Raw genomic sequence first — 24,641 nt, forward strand, 5'->3', positions numbered from 1 at the left:
AAGCATTCTTACTCCAGAGCCTATGCTCCTAGCATATAACTGTACCTGTAAGTTCAGGATGGCAGTGATTCTGAAATGGGAATCTCCTAATTTTTGCCAGTGTACTAGAATATGGCTTCCTAAAACATCCTGTGCAAGGTTCCTAATGGGACTGCAGTGACTGATAAGGATATCCTTTTCACTGATAATTACTCTCCTGCAACTAGCCATGATACACTTACAGAGAATATATAATTATACAAATCTTTATTCTCTGTGACAACTAAATCTAATGACAGCCTTGACTATAGGAGGCTAAAATAAGTTCAATCACAAAATTGGTTGCTGGTGTTGTGTTATTAGATACAGAGTATTTCATATCATTTAAAAAAATACTGTTGAAGTTCTCACAAATCCATGTAACTTATGTATAGCCATTTTAAAGTGGTAGTGATTTAAGGTCAAGGTCATAGGTTATTGATAGCAATTATATATTCAAGCAGGCCTGAAATGATTCAGTGCAACTTAGAACCAGCTGTTGGGTGAACATATAGTTAAGAAAATTATGGTAACGGTAGCTCCATTGACACTCCATTTCCCTATTCTCAGAACTTGGGGAAGGTAGTTTTCAGTCTCACTTCAGTTTACTACCAGATAGGACCTATCTTAGGATCAGTTAGCCCTTGAACATTAATTTAGTATTTCATTTCATTTAGTGTTCAAGATCACTATTAAATGATGCATTACTCTTTTTCAGGGATTCTGTTTTGCTAAAAGCTGGAAATTGGGCTAAAAAGATTGATGTGAGGCGAGCTCTTAAATCTGAAGATCTTAGCATAAATCTAATTAGTTCTGAATATGGTAAGTTCATTGAAGTAATGAAGACATGAATGTAAAAAATATGATAGCATTTAAAAATTATTTCCTTTATGTAAAACAGAAAAGCAACATAAATGATATTGTGTAAAAATAATTTATTTAAGTAAAATGAATAATTTTAAAGGAAGCTTCATATATTTGGATATGTAAAAGATGGCAGAGACTAGGATAATAAAATTAAAATTTTATCTGTTCATTTATAGACATTTTATTTTTTAAGATAAATTTCAATTACTGTAGGAACATTGATTTTTATTTTTATGACAGATGTATAAATTTTCATTTGTTATACTTTTTAAAGTATCTTTAAAACATCTCTATTTCCTGGACTTGTTAGACTTTCCAGTTCAAAAAGGTATAAAATATAGCAGGTATAAAAACAAATAAATGGTCTCATGTGTGGATTTATATGACTTAAATAAGCATTTGTATGCTTTTTTTTTTTCTTTTTTCAGTTGGACTTGATATACACCAGAAATTTACAGTCTTTTACTTAGGACCCAAGAGATTTGGAAATCAAATACTTATGCGAAAAACACCAGAAACAGAGATGTCCCATTTTAAACATTCAATAGCAGGGCCCAGTAAAGGTAAATAGCTGTATTTAGTCCTGTTTTGCATTAAAGCAAAGATATGGCTGAGAGTAGTATCATCAGTATAGTACTGCTTCATTCAGATTGTGGATACTGTGGAATTAGATGTTTAGACTTTCTAATAATTGCATTAATAATGTACAGTAAGAATTCTTAGTGTTAATATTTGTCAAAATTGGGGTGATTTTTGGAGCAAAGAATTATTTGACTAGTTTTTTGTATACATTTCCCCCTTTTCATATCCACTCCATTCTTATGGCCATGTCAGGGGGAGAGCAAGTGATATACAAGAATTAATGGATTTGATAAGGCAAAGCAGGTGACAATTTTTTTTTTATTATGGGACATTCAAATAAAGACGAAAGTAGAAAGAAGTGTATATTGAACCTTCATGTACTCATCACCCACCTTAAACAATTATCAACTCAGGGCTAATATAGTTTCATCTGTACCTCTGTTTAGATTTCCCCTTGTATTTTTTGAAGAAAATCAGATATCATATTATTTCCTCTGTAAATGTTTCAGTATATATTTGTAAATGGTAAGGATTTAAGAAAAAAATACTGTGTTACTCTTAGACATAAAAAGCTAATAGTAACTAATAATTATCCAATATTGAGTTAATGTTCAAACCACTGATTACTCATAAATGTTGTAGATATATCATCTTGATACCATCTAGACATACCAGATTGGCTCCTGAATCCTTTTGCTATGTCCCTAGTAGTCTTGACAGCTTCCTTGCTTTGTGAGGTTATATGATGTTCTAGGCTTAACCTTTTATAATTCCAGACCCAGACCTGTAAAAAGCCTTTTCTCCAAAGATACCTGGTTTCTTTTCATGATAAATAGTTTTCTGTGTGCTGGAAGAGCTCATTGCCATTGACTGATTATTATCTCTTGCCTTTTCCATGCACAGATTTAGGAAATATGTGATTTTTTTCTTTTTGAGATAAAATACATAATTGATTCATAGTTAAATGTCCAAATCAAATTCAGGGCTATAGTATTTATCCTTAAACTCAATAATCTGTATCTCCTTTCTGCCATGCTGAGAGATTTGTTTCGCAATAACTCCCAAACTGATAGAATGTCACTAATTTTCTTTTTTTTTTTTTTTAACATCTTTATTGGAGTATAATTGCTTTACAATGGTGTGTTAGTTTCTGCTTTATAACAAAGTGAGTCAGCTATACATATACATATATCCCCATATCTCCTCCCTCCTGCATCTCCCTCCCACCCTCCCTATCACATCCCTCTAGGTCGTCAAAAAGCACTGAGCTGATCTCCCTGTGCTATGCGGCTGCTTCCCACTAGCTAACTATTTTACATTTGGTAGTATGTATAAGTACATGTCACTCTCTCACTTTGTCCCAATTTACCATTCCCATTCCCCATGTTCTCAAGTCCATTCTCTACATCTGCGTCTTTATTCCTATCCTGACCCTAGGTTCTTCAGAACCTTTTTTTTTTTTTTTTTTTAGATTCCATATATATGTGTTAGCATACGGTATTTATTTTTCTCTTTCTGACTTACTTCACTCTGTATGACGGTCTCTAGGTCCATCCATTTCACTACAAATAACTCAATTTTGTTTCTTTTTATGGCTGAGTAATATTCCATTGTATATATGTGCCATATCTTCTTAATCCATTCATCTGTCGATGGACACTTAGGCTGCTTCCATGTGCTGACTATTCTAAATAGAGCTGCAATGAACATTGAGGTACATGACTCTTCTTGAATTATGGTTTTCGCAGGGTATATGCCCAGTAGTGGGATTCCTGGGTCATATGGTTTTTCTATTTTTAGTTTTTTAAGGAACCTCTATACTGTTCTCCATAGTGACTGTATCAATTTACATTCCCGCCAACAGTGCAAGAGGGTTCCATTTTCTCCACACCCTCTCCAGCATTTATTTTTTTATGATGGCCATTCTGACTGGTGTGAAGTGACACCTCATTGCAGTTTTGATTTGCATTTCTCTAATGATTAATGATGTTGAGCATCCTTTCATGTGTTAGTTGGCAATCTGTACATCTTCTTTGGAGAAATGTCTATTTAGGTCTTCTGCCCATTTTTGGATTGGGTTGTTTGTCTTTTTGACATTGAGCTGCATGAGCTGCTTGTAAATCTTGGAGATTAGTCTTTTGACAGTTGTTTCATTTGGAAATATTTTCTCCCATTCTGAGGGTTGTCTTTTCATCTTGTTTATTGTTTCCTTTGCTGTGCAAAATCTTTTAAGTTTCATTAGGTCCCATTTGTTTATATTTGTTTTTATTTCCATTTCTCTAGGAGGTGGGTCAAAAAGGATCTTACTGTGATTTATGTCACAGAGTGTTCTGCCTATGTTTTCCTCTAAGAATTTTACAGCGTCTGCCCTTACATTTAGGTCTTTAATCCATTTTGAGTTTATTTTTGTGTATGGTGTTAGGGAGTGTTCTAATTTCATTCTTTTACATGTAGCTGTCCAGTTTTCCCAGCACCACTTACTGAAGAGGCTGTCTTTTCTATATTTTATATTCTTGCCTCCCTTATCAAAGATAAGGTGACCATATGTGCGTGGGTTTATCTCTGGGCTTTCTATCCTGTTCCATTGATCTATATTTCTGTTTTTGTGCCAGTACCATACTGTCTTGATTACTGTAGCTTTGTAATATAGTCTGCAGTCAGGGAGCCTGATTCCTCCAACTCTGTTTTTCTTTCTCAAGATTGCTTTGGCTATTTGGGGTCTTTTGTGTTTCCATACAACTTGTGTAATTTTTTCTTGTAGTTCTGTGAAAAATGTCAGTGGTGGTTTGATAGGGATTGCACTGAATCTGTAGATTGCTTTGGGTAGTATAGTAATTTTCACAATGTTGATTTTTCCAATCCAAGAACATGGTGTATGTCTCCATTAGTTTGTATCATCTTTAATTTCTTTTATCAGTGTCTTATAGTTTTCTGCATACAGGTCTTTTGTCTCCCTAGGTAGATTTATTCCTAGGTATTTTATTCTTTTTGTTGCAATGGTAAATGAGAGTGTTTCCTTAATTTCTCTTTCAGATTTTTCATCATTAGTTTATAGGAATGCAAGAAATTTCTGGGCATTAATTTTGTATCCTGCTCCTTTACCAAATACATTGATTAGCTCTAGTAGTCTTCTCATAGCATCTTTAGGATTCTCTGTGTATAGTATCATGTCCTCTGCAAACAGTGACAGCTTTACTTCTTTTTCGATTTGGATTCCTTTTATTTCTTTTTCTTCTCTGATTCCTGTCGCTAAAACTTCCAAAACTATGTTGAATAATAGTGGTGAGAGTGGACAACCTTGTCTTGTTCCTGATCTTAGAGGAAATGGTTTCAGTTTTTCACCATTGAGAGCAATGTTGGCTGTGGGTTTGTTGTATATGGCCTTCATTATGTGTAGGTGAGTTCCCTCTATGCTTACTTTCTCAAGGGTTTTTATCATAAATGGGTGTCGAATTTTGTCAAAAGCTTTTTCTGCATCTATTGAGATGATCATATGGTTTTCTCCTTCAATTTGTTAATATGGTTTATCACATTGATTGATTTGCATATATTAAAGAATCCTTGCATTCCTGGGATAAACCCCAATTGATCATGGTGTATGATCCTTTTAATGTGCCATTGGATTCTAATGCTAGTATTTTGTTGAGGATTTTTGTATCTATGTTCATCAGTGATATTGGCCTGTAGCTTTCTTTCTTTGTGACATCTTTGTCTGGTTTTGTTATCAGGGTGATGGTGGCCTCGTAGAATGAGTTTGGGAGAGTTCCTCCCTCTGCTATATTTTGGAAGAGTTGGAGAAGCATAGGTGTTAACTCTTCTCTAACTGTTAGAATTCTCCTGTGAATCCATCTGGTCCTGAGCTTTTGTTTGTTGGAAGAGTTTTAATCACAGTCTCAATTTCAGTGCTTGTGATTGGTCTGTTTATATTTTCTGTTTCTTCCTGGGTGAGTCTCAGAAGGTTGTGCTTTTCTAAGAATTTGTCCATGTCTTCCAGGTTGTCCATTTTATTGGCATATAGTTGCTTGTAGTAATCTCTCTTGATCCTTTGTATTTCTGTAGTGTCAGTTGTTACCTCTCCTTTTTCATTTCTGGTTCTATTGATTTGAGTCTTTTTTTTTCTTGATGAATCTGGCTAATGGTTTATCAATTTTGTTTATCTTCTCAAAGAACCAGCTTTTAGTTTTATTGATCTTTGCTATTGTTTCCTTCATTTCTTTTTCATTTATTTCTGATCTGGTCTTTATGATTTCTTTCCAACTGCTTACTTTGGGATTTTTTTTGTTCTTCTTCCTCTAATTTCTTTAGGTGTAAGGTTACGTTGTTTGTTTGAGTTATTTCTTGTTTCCTGAGGTAGGATTGTATTGCTATAAACTTCCCTCTTAGAACTGCTTTTGCTGCATCCCATAGGTTTTGGGTTGTCGTGTTTTCATTGTCATTTGTTTCTAGGGATTCCTTGATTTCCTCTTTGATTTCTTCAGTGGTCTCTTGGTTATTAAGTAGCATATTCTTTAGCCTCCATGTGTTTCTATTTTTTATCGATTTTTTTTCCTGAAATTGATATCTAGTCTCATAGCTTTGTGGTCAGAAAAGATACTTGGTATGATTTCAATTTTCTTAACTTTACCAAGGCTTGATTTGTGACCCAAGATATGATCTATCCTGGAGAATGTTCCATGAGCATTTGAGAAGAAAGTGTATTCTGTTGTTTTTGGATGGAAAGTCCTATAAATATCAATTTAGTCCATCCTGTTTAACGTATCATTTAAAGCTTGTGTTTCCTTATTTATTTTCATTTTGGATGATCTGTCCATAGGTGAAAATGGGGTGTTAAAGTCCCCTACTATGATTGTGTTACTGTCGATTTCCCCTTTTATGGCTGTTAGCATTTGCCTTATGTATTGAGGTGCTTCTATGTTGGGTGCATAAATATTTACATTTGTTATATCTTCTTCTTGGATTGATCCCTTGATCATTATGTAGTGTCCTTCTTTGTCTCTTGTATTAGTCTTTATTTTAAAGTCTATTTTGTCTGATATGAGAATTGTACTCCAGCTTTCTTTTGATTTCCATTTGCATGGGATATCTTTTTTCATCCCCTCACTTTCAGTCTGTATGTGTTCCTAAGTCTGAAGTGGGCCTCTTGTAGACAGCATATATATGGGTCTTGTTTTTGTATCTATTCAGCCACTCTGTGTCTTTTGGTTGGATCATTTAATCCATTTACATTTAAGGTAATTATCGATATGTGTGTTCCTATTACCATTTGTTTTGGGTTTGTTTGTTATTGTAGGTCTTTTCCTTCTCTTGAGTTTCCAGCCTGGAGAAGTTCCTTTAGCATTTGTTGTAATGCTGGTTTGGTGGTGCTGAATTCTCTCAGCTTTTGCTTGTCTGTAAAGTTTTTAATTTCTCTGTCGAATCTGAATGAATTCTTTGCTGGGTACAGTAATCTTGGTTGTAGGTTTATCCCTTTCATCACTTTAAATGTGTCTTGCCACTCTCTTCTTGCTTGCAGAGTTTCTGCTGAAAGATTAGCTCTTAACCTTATGGTTATTCCCTTGTATGTTATTTGTTGTTTTTCCCTTGCTGCTCTTAATATTTGTTCTTTGTATTTAATTTTTGATAGTTTGATTAATATGTGTCTTGGTGTGTTTCTCCTTGGGTTTATCCTGTGTGGGACTCTCTGCACTGCCTGGACTTTATTGACTATTTCCTTTCCCATATTAGGGAAGTTTTCAACTATAATCTCTTCAAATATTTTCTTGGTCCCTTTCCTTTTCTCTTCTTCTTCTGGGACCATATAATTCGAATGTTGGTGTGTTTAATGTTGTCCCAGAGGTCTCTGAGTCTGTCCTCAAATCTTTTCATTCTTTTTCCTTTATTTTGCTCTGCAATAGTGATTTCCACTATTTTATCTTCCATGTCACTTATCCGTTCTTCTGCCTCAGTTATTCTGCTATAGATTCCCTCTAGAGAATATTTAATTTCATTTATTGTGCTGTTCATCATTGTTTGCTCTTTAGTTCTTCTAGAACTTTGTTATTTTCTCCATTCTGTTTCCAAGATTTTGGATCATCTTTACTATCATTACTGTGAATTCTTTTTCAGGTAGACTGCCTATTTCCTCTTCACTTGTTTGGTCTGGTGCATTTTTACCTTGCTCCTTCATCTGCTGTGTGTTTCTCTGTCTTCTCATTTTGCTTAACTTACTGTGTTTGCGGTCTCCTTTATGCGGGCTGCAGGTTCGTAGTTCCCATTGCTTTTGGTGTCTGCCCCCAGTGGCTTAGGCTGTTTCAGTGGGTTGTGCAGGCTTCCTTGTGAAGGGGACTAGTGCCTGTGTTCTGGTGGCCGAGGCTGGATCTTGTCTTTCTGGTGGGCAGGACCGTGTCCGGTGGTGTGTTTTGGGGTGTTTGTGACCTTATTATTATTTTACGCAGCCTCTCTGCTAATGGATGGATGGGGTCGTGTTCCTGTCTTGCCAGTTGTTTGGCATAGGGTGTCGAGCACTGTAGATTGCTGGTTGTTGATTGGAGCTACGTCTTAGCATTGAGATTGAGAGCTTTCGCCGTTTGATATTACGTGGAGCCGGGAGGTCTCTAGTGGATCAAAGTCCTGAACTCGGCTCTCCCTCCTCAGAGGCACAGGCCTGACACCCAGCTGGAGCACCAAGCCTGTGTCAGCCACACGGCCAGGCACGTGGGGAGTTTCTTGCCTTTTGGGCGTCTGAGATTCTGCCAGGATTCAGTAGCTGTTCTGTAGGAGTTTTTCCACATGTAGTTGTATTTCTGATGTATTTGTGGGGAGGAAGGTGATTTCCATGTCTTACTCCTCTGCCATCTTGAAGGTCTCCCCACTAATTTTCTTTATTCTACATTATACACACAACAAAGTCTCAGGATAACAACACCAAAGTGCACTTTTTTTTTTTTTTGGTCACACTGTGCAGCTTGTGGGATCTTAGATCCCTGACCAGTGATTGAACCCATGCCCCCTGCTGTGGAAGCACAGACTCCTAACCACTTGGCTGCCAGGGAATTCCCCAAAGTGCACTCTTAATGTCATTATTAAAAATACTTTAAGGTTTTTATGGTAAATATTTTTATTCTTAGACTATATCTCACTAGGCATGTGTAATCAAATTACTGTGTTTTAACATTACTTGGAATAGATCTTCTGTGTGTGGGTATCCCACCAACTGGCTACACATGTACTATTTTATTTATTATTTTATTTTCTGTTGTTTGAATAGTTTTTAAGAATTAATTCTGACTGATAGTAATGTAAAACATTTACAGTGTTCCATAGCAAGTCTACAAAACAAACACTAAATGTTGTTAATACTTGAGGCATAGGCAGTCTACCATACAGCTCTTCCTTATTCACTTGGTTCTATTTTCACTGCTTTGTGAAAGGCCCGGTAAAGGGAGCAATTAACAGGTACTGGGGAATGTGAGAGCAGCAGCTACCTACCAAAGTAATCTAAACAGTCATGTTCTCTGAATAGTATAGGTAGTTATAATAAACAGTAATTGCAGTGAATGATGGCAAAAGAGGACATACAGAACTACTCTGTGAGCCGAGGAGCACTCATCCTCCTCTTTAAAGAATTCAGAGGAGCTTCCACTTCTGGGTAGGATGAGGTAATTTGGGACAGGTCAATGCTCTGATAGCAGCAATTATAAAAGCCTACATAAGTTATAAAAATTACAATTTTTAGGACATCTATGAAAGCGAACTAAAGGGACTAAAATTCCAGAGAGGGAGAGCCATTCCAGGGCTGAGGAGTCAAGGATCCATAGGCTCTTAATTAAAAGGCCGGGTAAGCCATGCCTTAAAAAGGGTTTATATGATCAGCTACTCACCATGTTTGCCTGACAGAGAAAAAAAGAAACCCTCTATGGTGGAATATAACATAATCTGGAATCTGTAGATATAATGTCTGCCATACAATAAAAAAATTGTGAGACCTGCAAAGAGGAAGGGCCATATGACTCATAATTAACTATATAAGAAAATGAAGCAACTCTGTGGATGATTCAAATGGTGGCGTTGGCATTTAAAGATTGTAAAACAACTATGATTAATATTTTCAAGAAAATAGAGGAAAAAAAAGACGAAATGAATGAAATGATGGAAATTTTAACCAGAAAATTGGAATCCATACAGAGATTTAAGTGAACTTCCTAGAACTGAAAAATAAAATATCTGAAGTGAAGAACTCTTTGGGTAGGTTTAGTAATAGATTGGATATGGTCAAACACAGGATTTGTGAACTGTTATACATATCAATAGAAAATGTCTAAATGGAAGCCCAGAGATAAGAGAACAGAAAGAACAGAAAAGAGCATAATACTCAAAGTGCTAACATATGCGTAAAGGCTGAGAAGCACTGTAGAGAAAGAATGGGACAAATGCAATATTTAAAGAGACAATGGCTGAGAACATTTCAAAATAATGAAAGACATCAACTCACAGAGTTTAGAATTTCAGCAAACCCAAGCAGAGACAAATACATAGAAAACCACACTGGGGCACAATATAGCAGAACTGCTGAAAATCTTCAAAAGCAAACACAGAAAAACTACACACTACCCTCAAAGGGCAACAGTGAAACTGATAGCTAACTTCTCAGCAGTGATGATGGAAACCAGAAGATAATGGAACAATAGCTTCAGAATGTTGCCAGCCTAGATTTCCATGTGCAGTGAAAAATATCCTTCAAAAATTAAAGTGAAATCGAGACATTTTGAGAAAAAAAATAACTGAAGGAATTAATTATTACTGCTAAATTTATCAGCCAAATTTATTGGATTTGGTTCTTTGAAAAGATGAATAAATTTAAGAAGTCCCTACGAAGACTGATAAAGAAGAGATAAAACATGAATTAACAATATCAGACTTCCCTGGTGGCACGGTGGTTAAGAATCTGCCTGCCAATGCAGGGAACATGGGTTCAGGCTGTGGTCTGGGAGGATCCCCCGTGCCGCAGAACAGCTGGGCCCATGTGCCACACCTGCTGAGCCTGCACTCTAGAGCCTGTGAGCCACAACTGCTGAGCCGCATGCCACAACTATTGAAGCCTGCGTGCCTGGAGCCCGTGCTCCGCAAGGGGAAAGGCCACCGCAGTAAGAGGCCTGCGCACTGCAGTGAGGAGTGGCCCCCACTTGCCACAGCTGGAGGGGGCCTGCATGCAGCAAGGAAGACCCAATGCAACTAAAACTAAATAAAATAAATTAATTAATTTAAAAAAAATATCAAGAATGAAAAAGGTGATATTATTACAGATCCTACAGGCATAAAAAAGACCCCAACAAGATATGAATAACTTTATACCAATAAATTTGACATAATTTGGGTAAAAAGGAACAAATACCTTGAGGAGAAATCTTACGAAAACTGACAGAAGAAATAGAAAATCTGAGTAGTCTTAACACTAATAATGAATTTGAAGCAATTTTAAAAAAAATCTTTCCATAAAGAAACCCTGAGCCTTAGATAACTTCATTGGTAAAATTTTCCAAATATTTAGGAAGAAATAACATCAAACTTACCCAAACTTTTCCAGAAAAAAAAGAAAGAATATTTTCTAATATTTTAATTTTTTTGAAGGCCAGCATGACTTTGATTTCAAATCCTGACAAAGACATTAAAAGAAAGAGAAATTATTCATCACTCTATTCATGAATATAAATCCAAATGTTCTTAACAAAATATTAGCAAGTGGAATCCAGCCACATATTTAAAAAGCATAATACAGCACAGTTAAGTATGCTTATTCCATACATGCAAGAGAGCCTTAGCATTTAAAAATGGATCAATATAATCCTTACATTAACAGGGCAAAGAACAAAAAGGAAAAAAAACATGTGATTCTCTTGATAGATGTCAAAAAAACTTTGACAAAAATTCAATGTTAATTTTTCATTAAAAATATATAGCAAATGTATATATATAGCAAATATACAATAGTGAAATATTTTTAAACTTTTCTATTTAAATGGAGAATGATGAATGTTCTCTCTTACTATTCAATAGTTCTTTTCAACATTGTGCTAGAAGTCCTAGTCAGTACAATTATATAGAAAAAGAAATATAAGGGATAAGGGTTAGGAAGAAAGAAATAAACTGTCATTACTTGAAAGCAACATGATTATGTACCTAGAAAATATAAAAGACTCTATGGACACACTATTAGAATTAATATATATATTTAGAAACATCACTGGATAAAGAGTCAATATTAAAAATTGTACAATAACATCAAAAAAGAATAAAATACTTCATAAATTTAACAAAATAAGTGCAAGATGTGAACACTGCAAACTTCAAAACACCATTGTAAGAAATTAAAGAAGACCTAAATAAATGGAAAGATATGCCATGTTCATGGATTGGAAGTCTGAATATCATTAAGGTGGCAACATTTCCCAAATTAATTCACAGATTCAATACAGTCCTTATCAAATTTCTAGCTTTTTTTTTTTTGGCAGAAATTCACAAGCTGATTCTAAAATTCATACGCAAATGTAAGGGACTCAAAATAGCCAAATCAATCTTTAAAAAAAGAACAAACATGGAGACTCAATTCCTGATTTCAAAACTTACTATAAAACTACAGTAATCAAGGCAGTGTAGTACTGGCATAATAATAGACATATAGATCAATAGAATATAATTGAAAGTACAGAAATAAATCTATACATCTATGGCCAATTGATTTTGAACAAAGATGCCAAAACAATTCGGTGGGGAAAGGATAGTATTGCAACAAATAGGGCTGGGCATCTGGATAGCCAGTTGAATTAGTTTGAACCTCTACTTCATACTATATATAAAAATTTTCTCAAAATAGATTAATGACCTAAAGATAAGAATTAAAACTGTAAAACTCTTAGAAGAACACATGGGTGTATATTTTCTTGACGTTGGATTAGGCAGTAGTTTATTAGATATGACATCTGAAGCTCAAGCAACCAAAGAAAGAAAAACAGATGAATTGGACTTTATCAAGGTTAAAAATTTTTGTGCTTCAACTGACACTATCAAGAAAGTGAAATACAACCCAAAAGATGAGAAAATATTTGCAAATCATATATCTGATAAAGGACTAGAATCTAATATATATAAAGAAATCTTACAACTCAACAATAAAAACACAAATAACCCAATTAAAACTGGTCAAAGAATTTAAGTAGACATTTTTCAAAGAAGAGCTACAAATGGCCAATATACAACATGAAAAGATGTCCAACATCATTAATCAATACAGAAATTCAAATCAAAACCACAGTGTGGTATCACCCAGTAGGATGGCTTTAATAAAAAGATGGACAGTAACAAGTGTTGGCAAATGCAGAGAAATTGAAACCCTCATGCTTTGGTAGTGGGGATATGAAATGGTGCAGCTGCTTTGGAAAACATTTTGTCAGTTCCTCAAGAAGTTAAACATAGAATTACCCAGGAATTCCTCCTCTAGGTATATATCCAAACAAATTGAAAAATATTCATACAAAAACTTGTACATGAATGTTTATAGCAGCATTATTCATAACAGCCAAAAAGTAGAAACAACCCAAATATCCATCAACTAATAGATAAGTAAAATGTGGTACATTCATTCAATGGAATATTATTCAGCCACAAAGAGGAATAAACTACTGATACATGCTACAACATGGATGAACCTTGAAAATATTATGCTAATGAGAGACGCCAGTCACAAAAGATCAGATATTGTATGATTCCATTTATGTGAATGTCTAGGATAGGCATATACATAATGACAGGAAGTAGATTAGTGATTCCAGGGGCAAGGGGTAGGAAGAAATGAGGAGTGACTACTAGTGGGTTCATGATTTCTTTTTGTGGTGATGACAGTGTTCTGGAATTAGATAGTTATGATGGTTGTATGACCTTGGAAATATACTAAAAACCCACTGAATCAGGTACTTTAAAAAGGTCTTTGTGGTATGAATTCTATTTCAATTAAAAAATTTAAACATCAGTTGTATTACTACTTACCAGCAAAAAAAATGATAGAAATCATAATTCTGAAAATACCATTTACAATAGCATTAGAAATCTCAAATATCTAGTAATATAGTAGCAAAAGATGAAAGACCGCACTACAGGAAAACTAGAAATCTCATGGTGTATATGTTTAGATATAAAAAAGGAAGAAGGTTTCTGTCTATCTTTCAATGACTCCCTTTTTCTTAGAACTGACTGCCACATCACAGAAGTAGGTTGTTTGTCTTGTTTGTACTGCATTCTCCTCGGACCCCCGTTCTGGCCACTATTTTTCTGACAGCAAAATTATCAGCAACCAGGGTGACCTTCTTTCATTCAGTTCGAAGTCCAAATTCCTAGAAGAAAAAAAAATACCTCAGTTTAAGAAAGACAATTTAGAATTAGGACTGCACTAAGAGAATATAAAATCAGAGCTGTCGGTGGCCATCCTTTACCATGTACAGAAATAATCAAAGTTAGCTGGACCATGTAAGAGAAGACTAAATCAGAGGTATAGACAGAAGCAAAGGTGAGAAGGCCAGAGCTGAAGTTCTGATGACTTTCCATTTCTTGGTTTCAGTCCCTCGTGATGCCTAGCTGCATTGCTGCTTTTGGATTCTGTGAGATAGCTTTGTTCATGTAATACATTTCCACCACCCACCACATGGGTTTTTTTTTTTTTAATAGCTTGAATTGTTTCTGTTGCTTGCAACTGTAGTGAAAATTACGATGTTTACTATACTTCCTACCAGCATGAGACTTTTTTTTTTTTTTTTTTTTTTTTGCGGTACGCGGGTCTCGCACTGCTGTGGCCCCTCCCGTTGCGGAGCACAGGCTGCGTCCCGGACGCGCAGGCTTCGTCCGGGACGCGCAGGCTCCGCGGCCATGGCTCACCGGCCCAGCCGCTCCGTGGCATGCGGGATCCTCCCAGACCGGGGCACGAACCCGCATCCCCTGCATCGACAGGCGGACTCTCAACCACTGCGCCACCAGGAAAGCCCTAGCATGAGACTTTTATGAGAGCAAAAGTCCCCCACATTTTCAGCATAACCCTGTGGAAAACAGATAAAAGATGCTCCCTATCAGGCAAATGTTTTATTATACACATACCCCCTTCACATACATATATTATATATAAAACCATCCCAAATCTTATGAACATTCTGATTATATAATTCAGTTCTTATATGCAAATTCAAGTATCCCCAAATAAAGCTGGATAATTATACCTTTATATATAACATACATACACTATCTGCATTTTCTTTCTCAGTAACTTACACAATGAAGGGGTCATAGATTTACCCTACTAAGGTTGTGACAACAGCCTTTTCAAAACAATACAGATTTCAGTTTTTCTGACCTCTTGTCAGACCATTTTATTAAATGATAAAAACTGATACTTAGTTCAGAGAATATAGTTGCTAAATGATTGTTTCCAAATGTGCTTGTAGGTTCAACAAATATTTTAATATTTTATATTGTCAAATTGTAGGACCATATTTAAAAACAGAAGTATGCACCTTAGAGTACAAATATAATTAGAAATTTTTTTTATGCTTCCTACAACTCTTTCAAAAAAATTTATTTTTTAGTTGTTTCTCACAGTTATAGTCCAAGAGATAAAATTTTTGTAAAATTTTAGGAAAAATATTTTTGCTATTTTTAAGATTAGACAGTGTGAAAAATACACCTTTTTAGTTGTAAATTTTTTTAACTTTTATTTTTATCATTTAAACTTCTTATCCTTTAAATGCATTCTCAATAAGAAATATGGGCTTTGTTTACTTTGAAGAAAATTGATTTGACATTAATAAGTTCATCTGCATTTGCTATGCCATTTTGAGTGTGAAAATTTAATGTACTTGAAGAATGCAAGGATAATACCAGTGCCCAAGCAGTTTGGAAGTGTGCACATTTAAATACTAGTCAAAAGGCAGTCTGCTTTTCTTTGTACTCTTTGGTGTATACATGCATTAAATTGCAAAATCAAGGACTCCAATTCATTAGTTCTATCCTTTTCTTGATAAATAACAAAATGATAGTGTAATATTTGACAAAAAAAAAGAAAGGAGATTTGCTTTCTCATTTAAAAAGTAAAATTATAAAGTGCATAAATATGATTAGCATATATCAGGAACTGCAAAATAAAAAGTAATATTCTTTTAAAAATATTAATTCCAGTAGCTTATGCACAGACCACATTATTTGAATTTATAGTTAGGATGTGAAGCTGTGTCAGGGATGCCTCCTATTTTTAATTTTTTTCTGGATTTCTTTTTTTTTTTAAGCAACTGACCCTTACCCCACTGGTCATTATCGACCCTGTTAAAGTAATTTTAAGTATTTACTTCAAATATATTTCTAGTTCACATTAATGATTTATTTTGCTTTAAATACTTGGAAATGGGAACTTTAAAAACATGTAAATTAATATATTATGTGACAGAACTAAGAAAATATATGCATTTCAGATTATGATAGTGATGGGGTATGGGATCTGTTAATTTTATACCTAAGTGTACAGCTTAGGTCAGTTTTCTCTCAGAACCTTATTTTTCCCTCAGAACCTTATTTTTCCAATTGACAATCTCTGTAAGCTTGTGTTTGTTAATAAGACAAATTCAGACAGTTCTCAGACTTAAGGAGAGGAGTTGCACTTATATATAAGTGGAGGAGCACTTATATTTTCTAAGTATCATTTCTAACAGAAATACAGTAGTTTTGTCACTTAGGTAGTAATAGCCGTATGCTAGTATTCTGTAAACAAACTTGTATATAGTTCTCATTCCTAGCAAGGCTTGCCAACACTGCCTTGAAATTTTGGGGTGTCCCCAGAATCTCTATAATTAGATTTCCAGATCCTAGTTAGTTTCCACCACTGGGAACAAATGTGTATGGTCATTGTGCACCATCTTGTGGTAATGTTTAGAAGTTCATCTATTAGAAATTGTTGGATAAGGAACAAAGTGACTCCTTATCACTTACTTCAAAACAACAACCTTCAAGATGTTTCCTCCTATTCTTCCCACCCCACAAACTGTAGATTCCTTGCCTAAGTAAACTAAATGCATTATATGGGGAGAACTAAGGCAGCTAGCATAACTAGTAAAGCAGGGTAGTTGAGAGATCAGGCTCTGGAATTAGACCACCTGAATTAGAATCTCAAATTTGCTACTTATTATTTCATAGTTTTGAACATGTTACTTAACCTCTTTATGAATCAGTTTTCTCATCTGTGGAGATATAATAGGACTGCTGTATAGGCAGACAACCAAGGATGAAGAGACATTTGAGGAAAATTTGGAACATGTGAAAGAAAGCCCAAAATAAGTAAACAGAAAGTGGACGAAAGAACAACCGGATAATTCAGAGATGTAATAAAACGTAATATAAACTAATCAGTAACATCAGAGAAATTAAAGACTAAATTGAAACCATAAAACAGAATAGCATGCTGTGAAAAAACTAAAAATTAAAGAAGAAGAGCGAGCACAGGGAAGTAAAAATTATGATTTGAAAAAAAAAAAAAAACAGCTTAGCTGGAGAGCCAGAAAATAAAATCAGTATAATCTGAATGAAAGCAAAAAGACAAGGAGACAGAAAACATGAGAAAAGAGGGCAATCTGGAGTCTGATACCCGACTAATAAAAGTTTCAGAAAGACAGAACAAACAAATCAGAATAAATAATTTGAGAAGATTCACTAGACTTAAAGTGAGACATATATCTGCGCATCAAAAAGGCTTACTTAGTGCTGGTTAGGATGAATGAAAGAAGATCTACAAAGGAAGCAATGTTTCAGAACATCATGGATAGAGAGAAAATCATAAATGTTTCCAAGGAACAAAAATTGAAGTAGTTTTAATGTTTTTATCAGCAACACTGGATGGTAGAAGACAGTGGACTTAAAAATCCAGGGGGAAAATGATTTCCAACCCCGTGTTCTATACCCAGGAAAACTATTAATTAAGTGTGAAAGTAAAATAAAGACATCTTAATACATTCAAGGATTCAGAAAGTTTAACTCTCATACATCCTTTCTCAGGCAGTTGTTCTAGGATGAGCAGAATCAAACAAAGCAGTTAACCAATAAAGAAAAAGTCAAAGAATCCAGCAATAGTGGATTCAGCCCAGAAGCTTAATGAAAGGAAGTTCCAGGATGACAACTATAGCACAGGCCTAGATTGCATTGGGAGGAAGATGGAGGGCTCAAGAAAGGAGATATATATTGGGGGAGTAAATGGGTAAGGTGTTTTCATATAGTTGCCTTTATCTTTGAAATACTGAATGAACTAAAGAAACTTTAGGTAGATATTGCTAGACTAAAAGTCAGTAAAACTTCAGGGAAAATAATATGTTGCTCAAGAAAGAAAAGCACTCCACTTGATTCTGCATTAAAAATATTTTTACCTTCTATGTATCTCTCAAATTAGTCATTCTCTTTGAATTTACTAATACTACCACTCTAGACTGTTACTGTAATTTTCTTTTATCTGCTCCGTCCTCTCTCAAATCCGTTCTCCTACAGTAGCCTCTTAACTAGTTTTCTTTTTTTTTTTTTTTTTGCGGTACACGGAACTCTCACTGTTGTGGCCTCTCCCGTTGCGGAGCACAGGCTGCGGACGCGCAGGCTCAGCGGCCAGGGCTCACGGGCCCAGCCGCTCCGCGGCATGTGGGATCTTCCCGGACCAGGGCACGAACCCGTGTCCCCTGCATCGGCAGGCGGACTCTCAACCACTGCGCCACCAGGGAAGCCCTTAACTAGTTTTCTTGCATCTACTCTGTCCTCTCTCAAATCTGTTCTCCATACTACACTCCATAGATTGCTTTTTTCAAAATGCAAATTCAGTTATGTCCCTTCTTTGGTTAAAACACTTCAGTGGCTCCCCATAGCTCCTAGAATAAAAGATCCACATCATTAACATCCACTACAAGGTTCCATACTAACACTAAGTCAATCAGTTCCTAAGTAGCAGTGGGGTGCCAGCTGCTATGTAGTCTTGCCTCACCTCCATAGGATTGACTGGTAAAGACACAAGAGACCCAAATATATTTAGACAGTTTACTACTTACACAGACAGCAAAACATGATCAGCATGGTATCAGTTGCATGCATCCATAATCCCAGAGGATGACACGGAACTGGAGGGACCAGATGAAAATGATGGGTTGCTTTGTTTTTGAGGAGTCAACTCTAGGCTGCAGCTAAGCAACTTTATAGCCTACAGCTGTACCTGAAAGGGTCAAGGTGGAAAGTCCTATGCCTTACTAGAACCAGGAGACAGATGAGAAACTGCCTCATGGCAGCCTTATGCAGGATAGGCAGCCTCCTGCAAGCTAAGGAGGCAGATGAGAAATAGCCTTTAACAGTTCCTCGCAAGACTGCCTATCTTGACATGTCCCAGGGAGGATCCGAGGGCATTCTGTAACTAACTGAGCCTTGCCTAGGTGGAGACATGCAATCACCAGGGTGCCATGGTGGAGCTGTTTCCCTAGGAATATAGGCTGATCTTACTACCACTGTAGTCTCATCTCATGCAGTCTCATTTTTTGAGCATCAGCCACATTGACCATCTTTTAATTTCTCCATGTGTCATGCTTTCTCTTGTTTTTGAGCTTTTTCTTGAAAAAAAGCTTTCTCTTGAAAGCTTCTTCATTTGCTATCCCTTTCTTTCTCCTACCCTTTGCCTTGTTAATGCCATTCTTTTTTCAGTCCTCAGTCCAATTATCACTTCATTAGGAAAGTCTTCCAAGACATTCCTGACCAGGACCATTCCCCCTGTTATGTAGCATTGTGCCCCTCTCCTTCATAGCACTCAGAACAATTTTATATTTACTTGTATAATCTTTAATTAATGTAATAATAGAGATAATACATACACTAATATATTAGTTTATTACTTAATTTTAAAATGCTATTACATACGTAATTTCATTTTATCTTTTTACCTCTGTGAGGTAACAAAACAGGTATTATTATTTTTTTTAATAAATTTATTTATTTATTTATTATTTTTTTTGGCTGCTTTGGGTCTTCATTGCTGTGTGCGGGCTTTCTCTAGTTGGGGCGAGTGGAGGCTACTCTTTGTTGTGGTGCACGGGCTTCTCATTGTAGTGGCTTCTCTTGTTGCGGAGCACGGGCTCTAGGTGCACAGGCTTCAGTAGTTGCAGCACATGGGCTCAGTAGTTGTGGCGCATGGGCTTAGCTGCTCCGCGGCATGTGGGATCTTCCCAGCCCAGGGCTCGAACCCGTGTCCCCTGCTTTGGCAGGCGGATTCTTAACCACTGCACCACCAAGGAAGTCCAAAACAGGTAGTATTATTTTTAATCCCTGCTGTTATTGTTGTTTTTAACAGAGAACAATCCATATTAGAACTCATGTTTTCTTACTCTAGTTTAGGGTGCTCTGTACTTCACCACTGTGTTTTTCATGTAAATACATTAAATATAAAGCAGCATACAGTAGGTGAGAGGGGCAAAGAAAATGCCATAAGGGCTTGAAGGAGAGAGAAATCACTTCCAATTTAGGTGATCAGTATAGATCTCCATGATGGAGGTGCCATTTGAGTTGGTCGTGAAAGCAGATAGATAGGCTTCTGGTAGACAAAGAAGGGTCTTCTAAGACAAGAGGTAATATCAAAGGTACAATCATAGAAAGGCTTGGGACTATTTGAACACTAATGGCAAGTGAATGTATGTTTTTGGATGTAGGGTTAATATGGGTGCTAGAAGGGAGGCTAGAATTACGTTGTAGAGGACCTTAAATGTGGAATTAATTTTATTGGCAGCAGGAAGTAACTAACGTTTCTAAGTGGGCAAATTATCTGATCAGAGTTGAATTTTGGGAGGATTAATTAAGGAACAGCATATAGATAAACTGTAGCATGGTAGGACTGGATTCAAGGAAAACAGAGATCACGAACTGGGGCAAAACTTCTCAACCAGTAAGCCGTGACATACCTTGTAAAGTATAACGTTGAAACCTTTCAGACAAGGATCACTAAGAGCATACCTATATTTGAGGAAAGTTAGGTATTTTTTAATTTGCTGCAGCAAAGGAGAGCACAGCACCTGCAGAACTGTGGGTCATCTCAGGGAATTGCGAGGAGCCTATTATAGGAGTTCAGCTTGTGCCAGGTGATTCTTAGAAGGGTTTGGGAGAAGCAGAGGTCAGTTCTAGATTGGGTGCTATCAGCAAGTGGGATACTGGATATTTTGGTATATCTTATCTTGGAGATGGGAGAATTAAAAAAATAGTAGTCATTTGTGTTAGCCAGAAGAGGGAGATGTTTAGTTATTTTTGTGGTTCTTCAGCGTCCTTGTCTCTCCTTTCAGAAATAATTACACACTAGTCTTATATCTGTCTTCTACTACGATCATAGAGTGGCCTTATTTGATTATTGTTTATATTCTGCCGAAATTGTTTATGTTCAGTTGGGAACACTATGGTTCAGCTGTCAGCTACCAGCTGCCAGGGTTATTTTATTACTTTTTCAGTACCCAGTACATTGATCTGCTCAGCCCCCAAGGCATCTAACCAGTTGCCTCATATGGTGAGCAGCCTTATTCATTTACCCCTGGGTGCTATACATATATTATCATTGTTCAGATGTGCCATGCCTTGAAAAAGTTGATTGAGCAACACACTGAAAATGAAGAGTAAAGGACCGAGAAAGATTACAAAAGTTTTCAGAGCTCTTCACTACCTCCAACATTTCTAATTTAAAATCTGTGCTCCAGCAAAAATAAACTGATGTGTTTCTATAGTCTGTGGTTGGTTGCCTTTGGATATTATGCTGTCTATCTGGAACATCTTCCTCTGGTCCCCTTCTCATGTCCAGATCCTGTCTGTCCTTCAAGGACCACTTCAAATGTCTCTCCCTTCTCCCATGTTACTCGGAGAGTTAAAATCAAGAAAAAACCTACTTAAATATAATAAATGAAGAATAGATTATATATTTCGATATATTAAATCTAGCTTAGAGGGGTCAAGCTGGAAGCAATCTCTCCTTTCTATGAATTCATATAGCAAATTTGTTTATATCCCTAAAGCACTTATTTCTAACATTTATTAAATATGCATGGTGTCCTATCTACTAGCTGCTGTCAGTGGTACCATCAAAATGCCATGAGGTTTCTTTCTTTCCGGGTTCTTCAGGCTTAAGTATAAAGTAGAAAAAAAAAGTTTCAAAACTCCACCCTCATTCTTATCTCATTCAGCAGGAGTTAACTGATGTTCAGTGATATTTGGTTCTATTTATATCAGGGAGGTTAAGAGAAGCTTATAGGTGACTCAGTGCTCCTTGTGAAAAGCTGGGATGGGCCCCATAGTGGGCAGGGACTGATTGTTATCAGAATATCTTTTTAAAAATACATATTAAAGGGGTTAACTTTTGAGGGAGTGTGAAAATCATAATCTTTTTGTACTGCCAGAAAGGACAGAGCTGGATAAAAATTAATTATAATTAGTCACATTAATAGATGTAGTGAAAAAGAGGCTTTCTTTTCTTATATTAATTTAGGAACGACTGCCTGCAAAAAACCTGGGAACCGAGAATGTAAACATCACTGTAAAAATAAACATACATGTGGACACGACTGCTGTGAGTTCCATAAAACAAGTTTATTTCAGGTTTTAAAAATTGAAAGGTCATTGAAGAATAGTAATAATATCCTAATTATCTATGTATGATATTTATATTATGCAGCTTATAACTCAAATAATTTTCTTTCTTTTGTGGTTAACATTTTAAAAAAGTAAATGTTAGATTAGAAATTTTGAAGAAATTTGGCTTTATATGAACAATACATAAAGTTTAACTTAAACAATCTAGAATTTCTTCTCATAGGTAAAAATGGAGTTGCACAGAAGTCAGAAATGAAAGAGTCAGCAGTTTCTTCATATTTATCTGATTTAAGAAACAGAAATGCTGTTTCATCTCTTCCTCCAGTGAAACGTCTAAAGGTTAGTTTTAATAACATTTATCCCTTGTTCTGTAATTAAATGTATATGAATATCCCTTTATTCTGGGTATCAGGTAGGTATCCACAGAGTACTTTAGAGTTACATAAAGCCTTGAGTAGGAAAATGACTATTATTCATAATACTGTTTCTATAGGAAAAGATACTATAGTTTTTAATAATTAATCTATAAATCCACTTTTGGTGCATAGGGGCATAGTTATACATCCCTTTGCTTCATTAGCCTTTTTTTTTTTTTAAACCAGAGAAGAGGGATATGCAGCTTGCTTTGGTTCAGCAATTGAAACTAGAAACTCTTGCCCTTTTGTGGCTCCATCTGTGGTGGACTGCGCTGGAAAGTCTGAAGTTGATTTTGATTGATGAACATAGATGAGTACTGAGCAAGAGTCTCCCTTTCAAGTGGTGAAGAAATGGGAGTCCCCACTGGTTGATAGGCTAGTCACTAGCAGACTTACTCTAAGCCTAAGTCATCATATCCAGGGCAAAATAATTGATCAGGCCACAAAACAGAACGAAGAAAATGGCAGAGTGCCTGATTCTTTTCTAGGTCTTTTTTTTTTTAACATCTTTATTAGAGTATAATTGCTTTACAATGGTGTGTTAGTTTCTGCTTTATAACAAACTGAATCAGCTATACATGTACATATATCCCCATACCTCCTCCTTCTTGAGTCTCTCTCCCACCCTCCCTTTCCCAAACCCTAGGTGGTCACAAAGCACCGAGCTGACCTCCCTGTGCTATGCAGCTGCTTCCCACTAGCTATCTATTTTACATTTGGTAGTGTATATAAGTCCCTGCCACTCTCTCACTTCGACCCAGCTTACCCTTCCCCCTCCCCGTGTCCTCAAATCCATTCTCCACATCTGCGTCTTTATTCCTGTCCTGCCCCTAGGTTTTTCATAACCATTTTTTTCTTTCTTTTTTTTAGATTCCATATATATGTGTTAGCATACAGTATTTGTTTTTCTCTTTCTGACTTACTTCACTCTGTATGACAGACGCTACGTCCAACCACCTCACTACAAGTAACTCAATTTCATTTCTTTTTATGGCTGAGTAATATTCCATTGTATATATGAGCCATGTCTTCTTTATCCATTCATCTGTCAGTGGCCACTTAGTTTGCTTCCATGTCCTGGCTATTGTAAATAGAGCTGCAATGAACATTGTGGTACATGACTCTTTTTGAATGATGGTTTTCTCAAGGTATATGCAATGTGAAGTAGTGGGATTGCTGGGTCACATGGTAGTTCTATTTTTAGTCTTTTAAGGAACTTCCATACTGTTCTCCATAGTGGCTGTATCAATTTACATTCCCTCCAACAGTGCAAGAGGGTTCCCTTTTCTCCACACCCTCTCCAGCATTTATTGTTTGTAGATTTTTTGATGATGGCCATTCTTACTGGTGTGAGGTGATACCTCGTTGTACTTTTGATTTGCATTTCTCTAATGATTAGTGATGTGGAGCATCCTTTCATGTGTTTGTTGGCAATCTGTTTATCTTCTTTGGAGAAATGTCTATTTAGGTCTTCTGCCCATTTGGGGATTGGGTTGTTTGTTTTTTTGATATTGAGTTGCATGAGCTGCCTGTAAATTTTGGAGATTAATCCTTTGTCAGTTGCTTCATTTGCAAATATTTTCTCCCATACTGAGGGTTGTTTTTTCATCTTGTTTATGGTTTCCTTTGATGTGCAAAAGCGTTTAAGTTTCATTAGGTCCCATTTGTTTATTTTTGTTTTTATTTCCATTTCTCTAGGAGGTGGGTCAAAAAGGATCTTGCTGTGATTTATGTCATAGAGTGTTCTGCCTATGTTTTCCTCTAAGAGTTTTATAGTGTCTGCCCTTACATTTAGGTCTTTAATCCATTTTGAGTTTATTTTTGTGTATGGTGTTAGGGAGTGTTCTAATTTCATTCTTTTACATGTAGCTTTCCAGTTTTCCCAGCACCACTTATTGAAGAGGCTGTATTTTCTCCATTGTATATTCTTGCCTCCTGTATCAAAAATAAGGTGACCATATGTGCATGGGTTTATCTCTGGGCTTTGTATCCTGTTCCATTGATCTATATTTCTGTTTTTGTGCCAGTACCATATTGTCTTGATTACTGTAGCTTTGAAGTATAGTCTGAAGTCAGGGAGCCTGATTCCTCCAGCTCCATGTTTATTTCTCAGGATTGCTTTGG

General features: G+C 36.1%; 1 protein-coding gene across 1 annotated transcript in view; it reads left to right on the forward strand.

The window, feature by feature from the left end:
* The window catches only part of HFM1 (helicase for meiosis 1), a 129,084-nt gene that overhangs the window by 78,514 nt on the left and 25,929 nt on the right, over nucleotides 1-24,641 (forward strand). The window contains exons 28-31 of the mRNA XM_073811241.1: nucleotides 737-840; nucleotides 1,314-1,448; nucleotides 21,998-22,078; nucleotides 22,325-22,440. Coding sequence (XP_073667342.1) covers nucleotides 737-840; nucleotides 1,314-1,448; nucleotides 21,998-22,078; nucleotides 22,325-22,440 — 436 coding nt within the window. The remainder of the gene's footprint in view (nucleotides 1-736; nucleotides 841-1,313; nucleotides 1,449-21,997; nucleotides 22,079-22,324; nucleotides 22,441-24,641) is intronic.

The sequence above is a fragment of the Tursiops truncatus genome, chromosome 1, assembly GCF_011762595.2.
Source record: "Tursiops truncatus isolate mTurTru1 chromosome 1, mTurTru1.mat.Y, whole genome shotgun sequence".
NCBI classification, from domain to species: Eukaryota; Metazoa; Chordata; class Mammalia; order Artiodactyla; family Delphinidae; genus Tursiops; species Tursiops truncatus.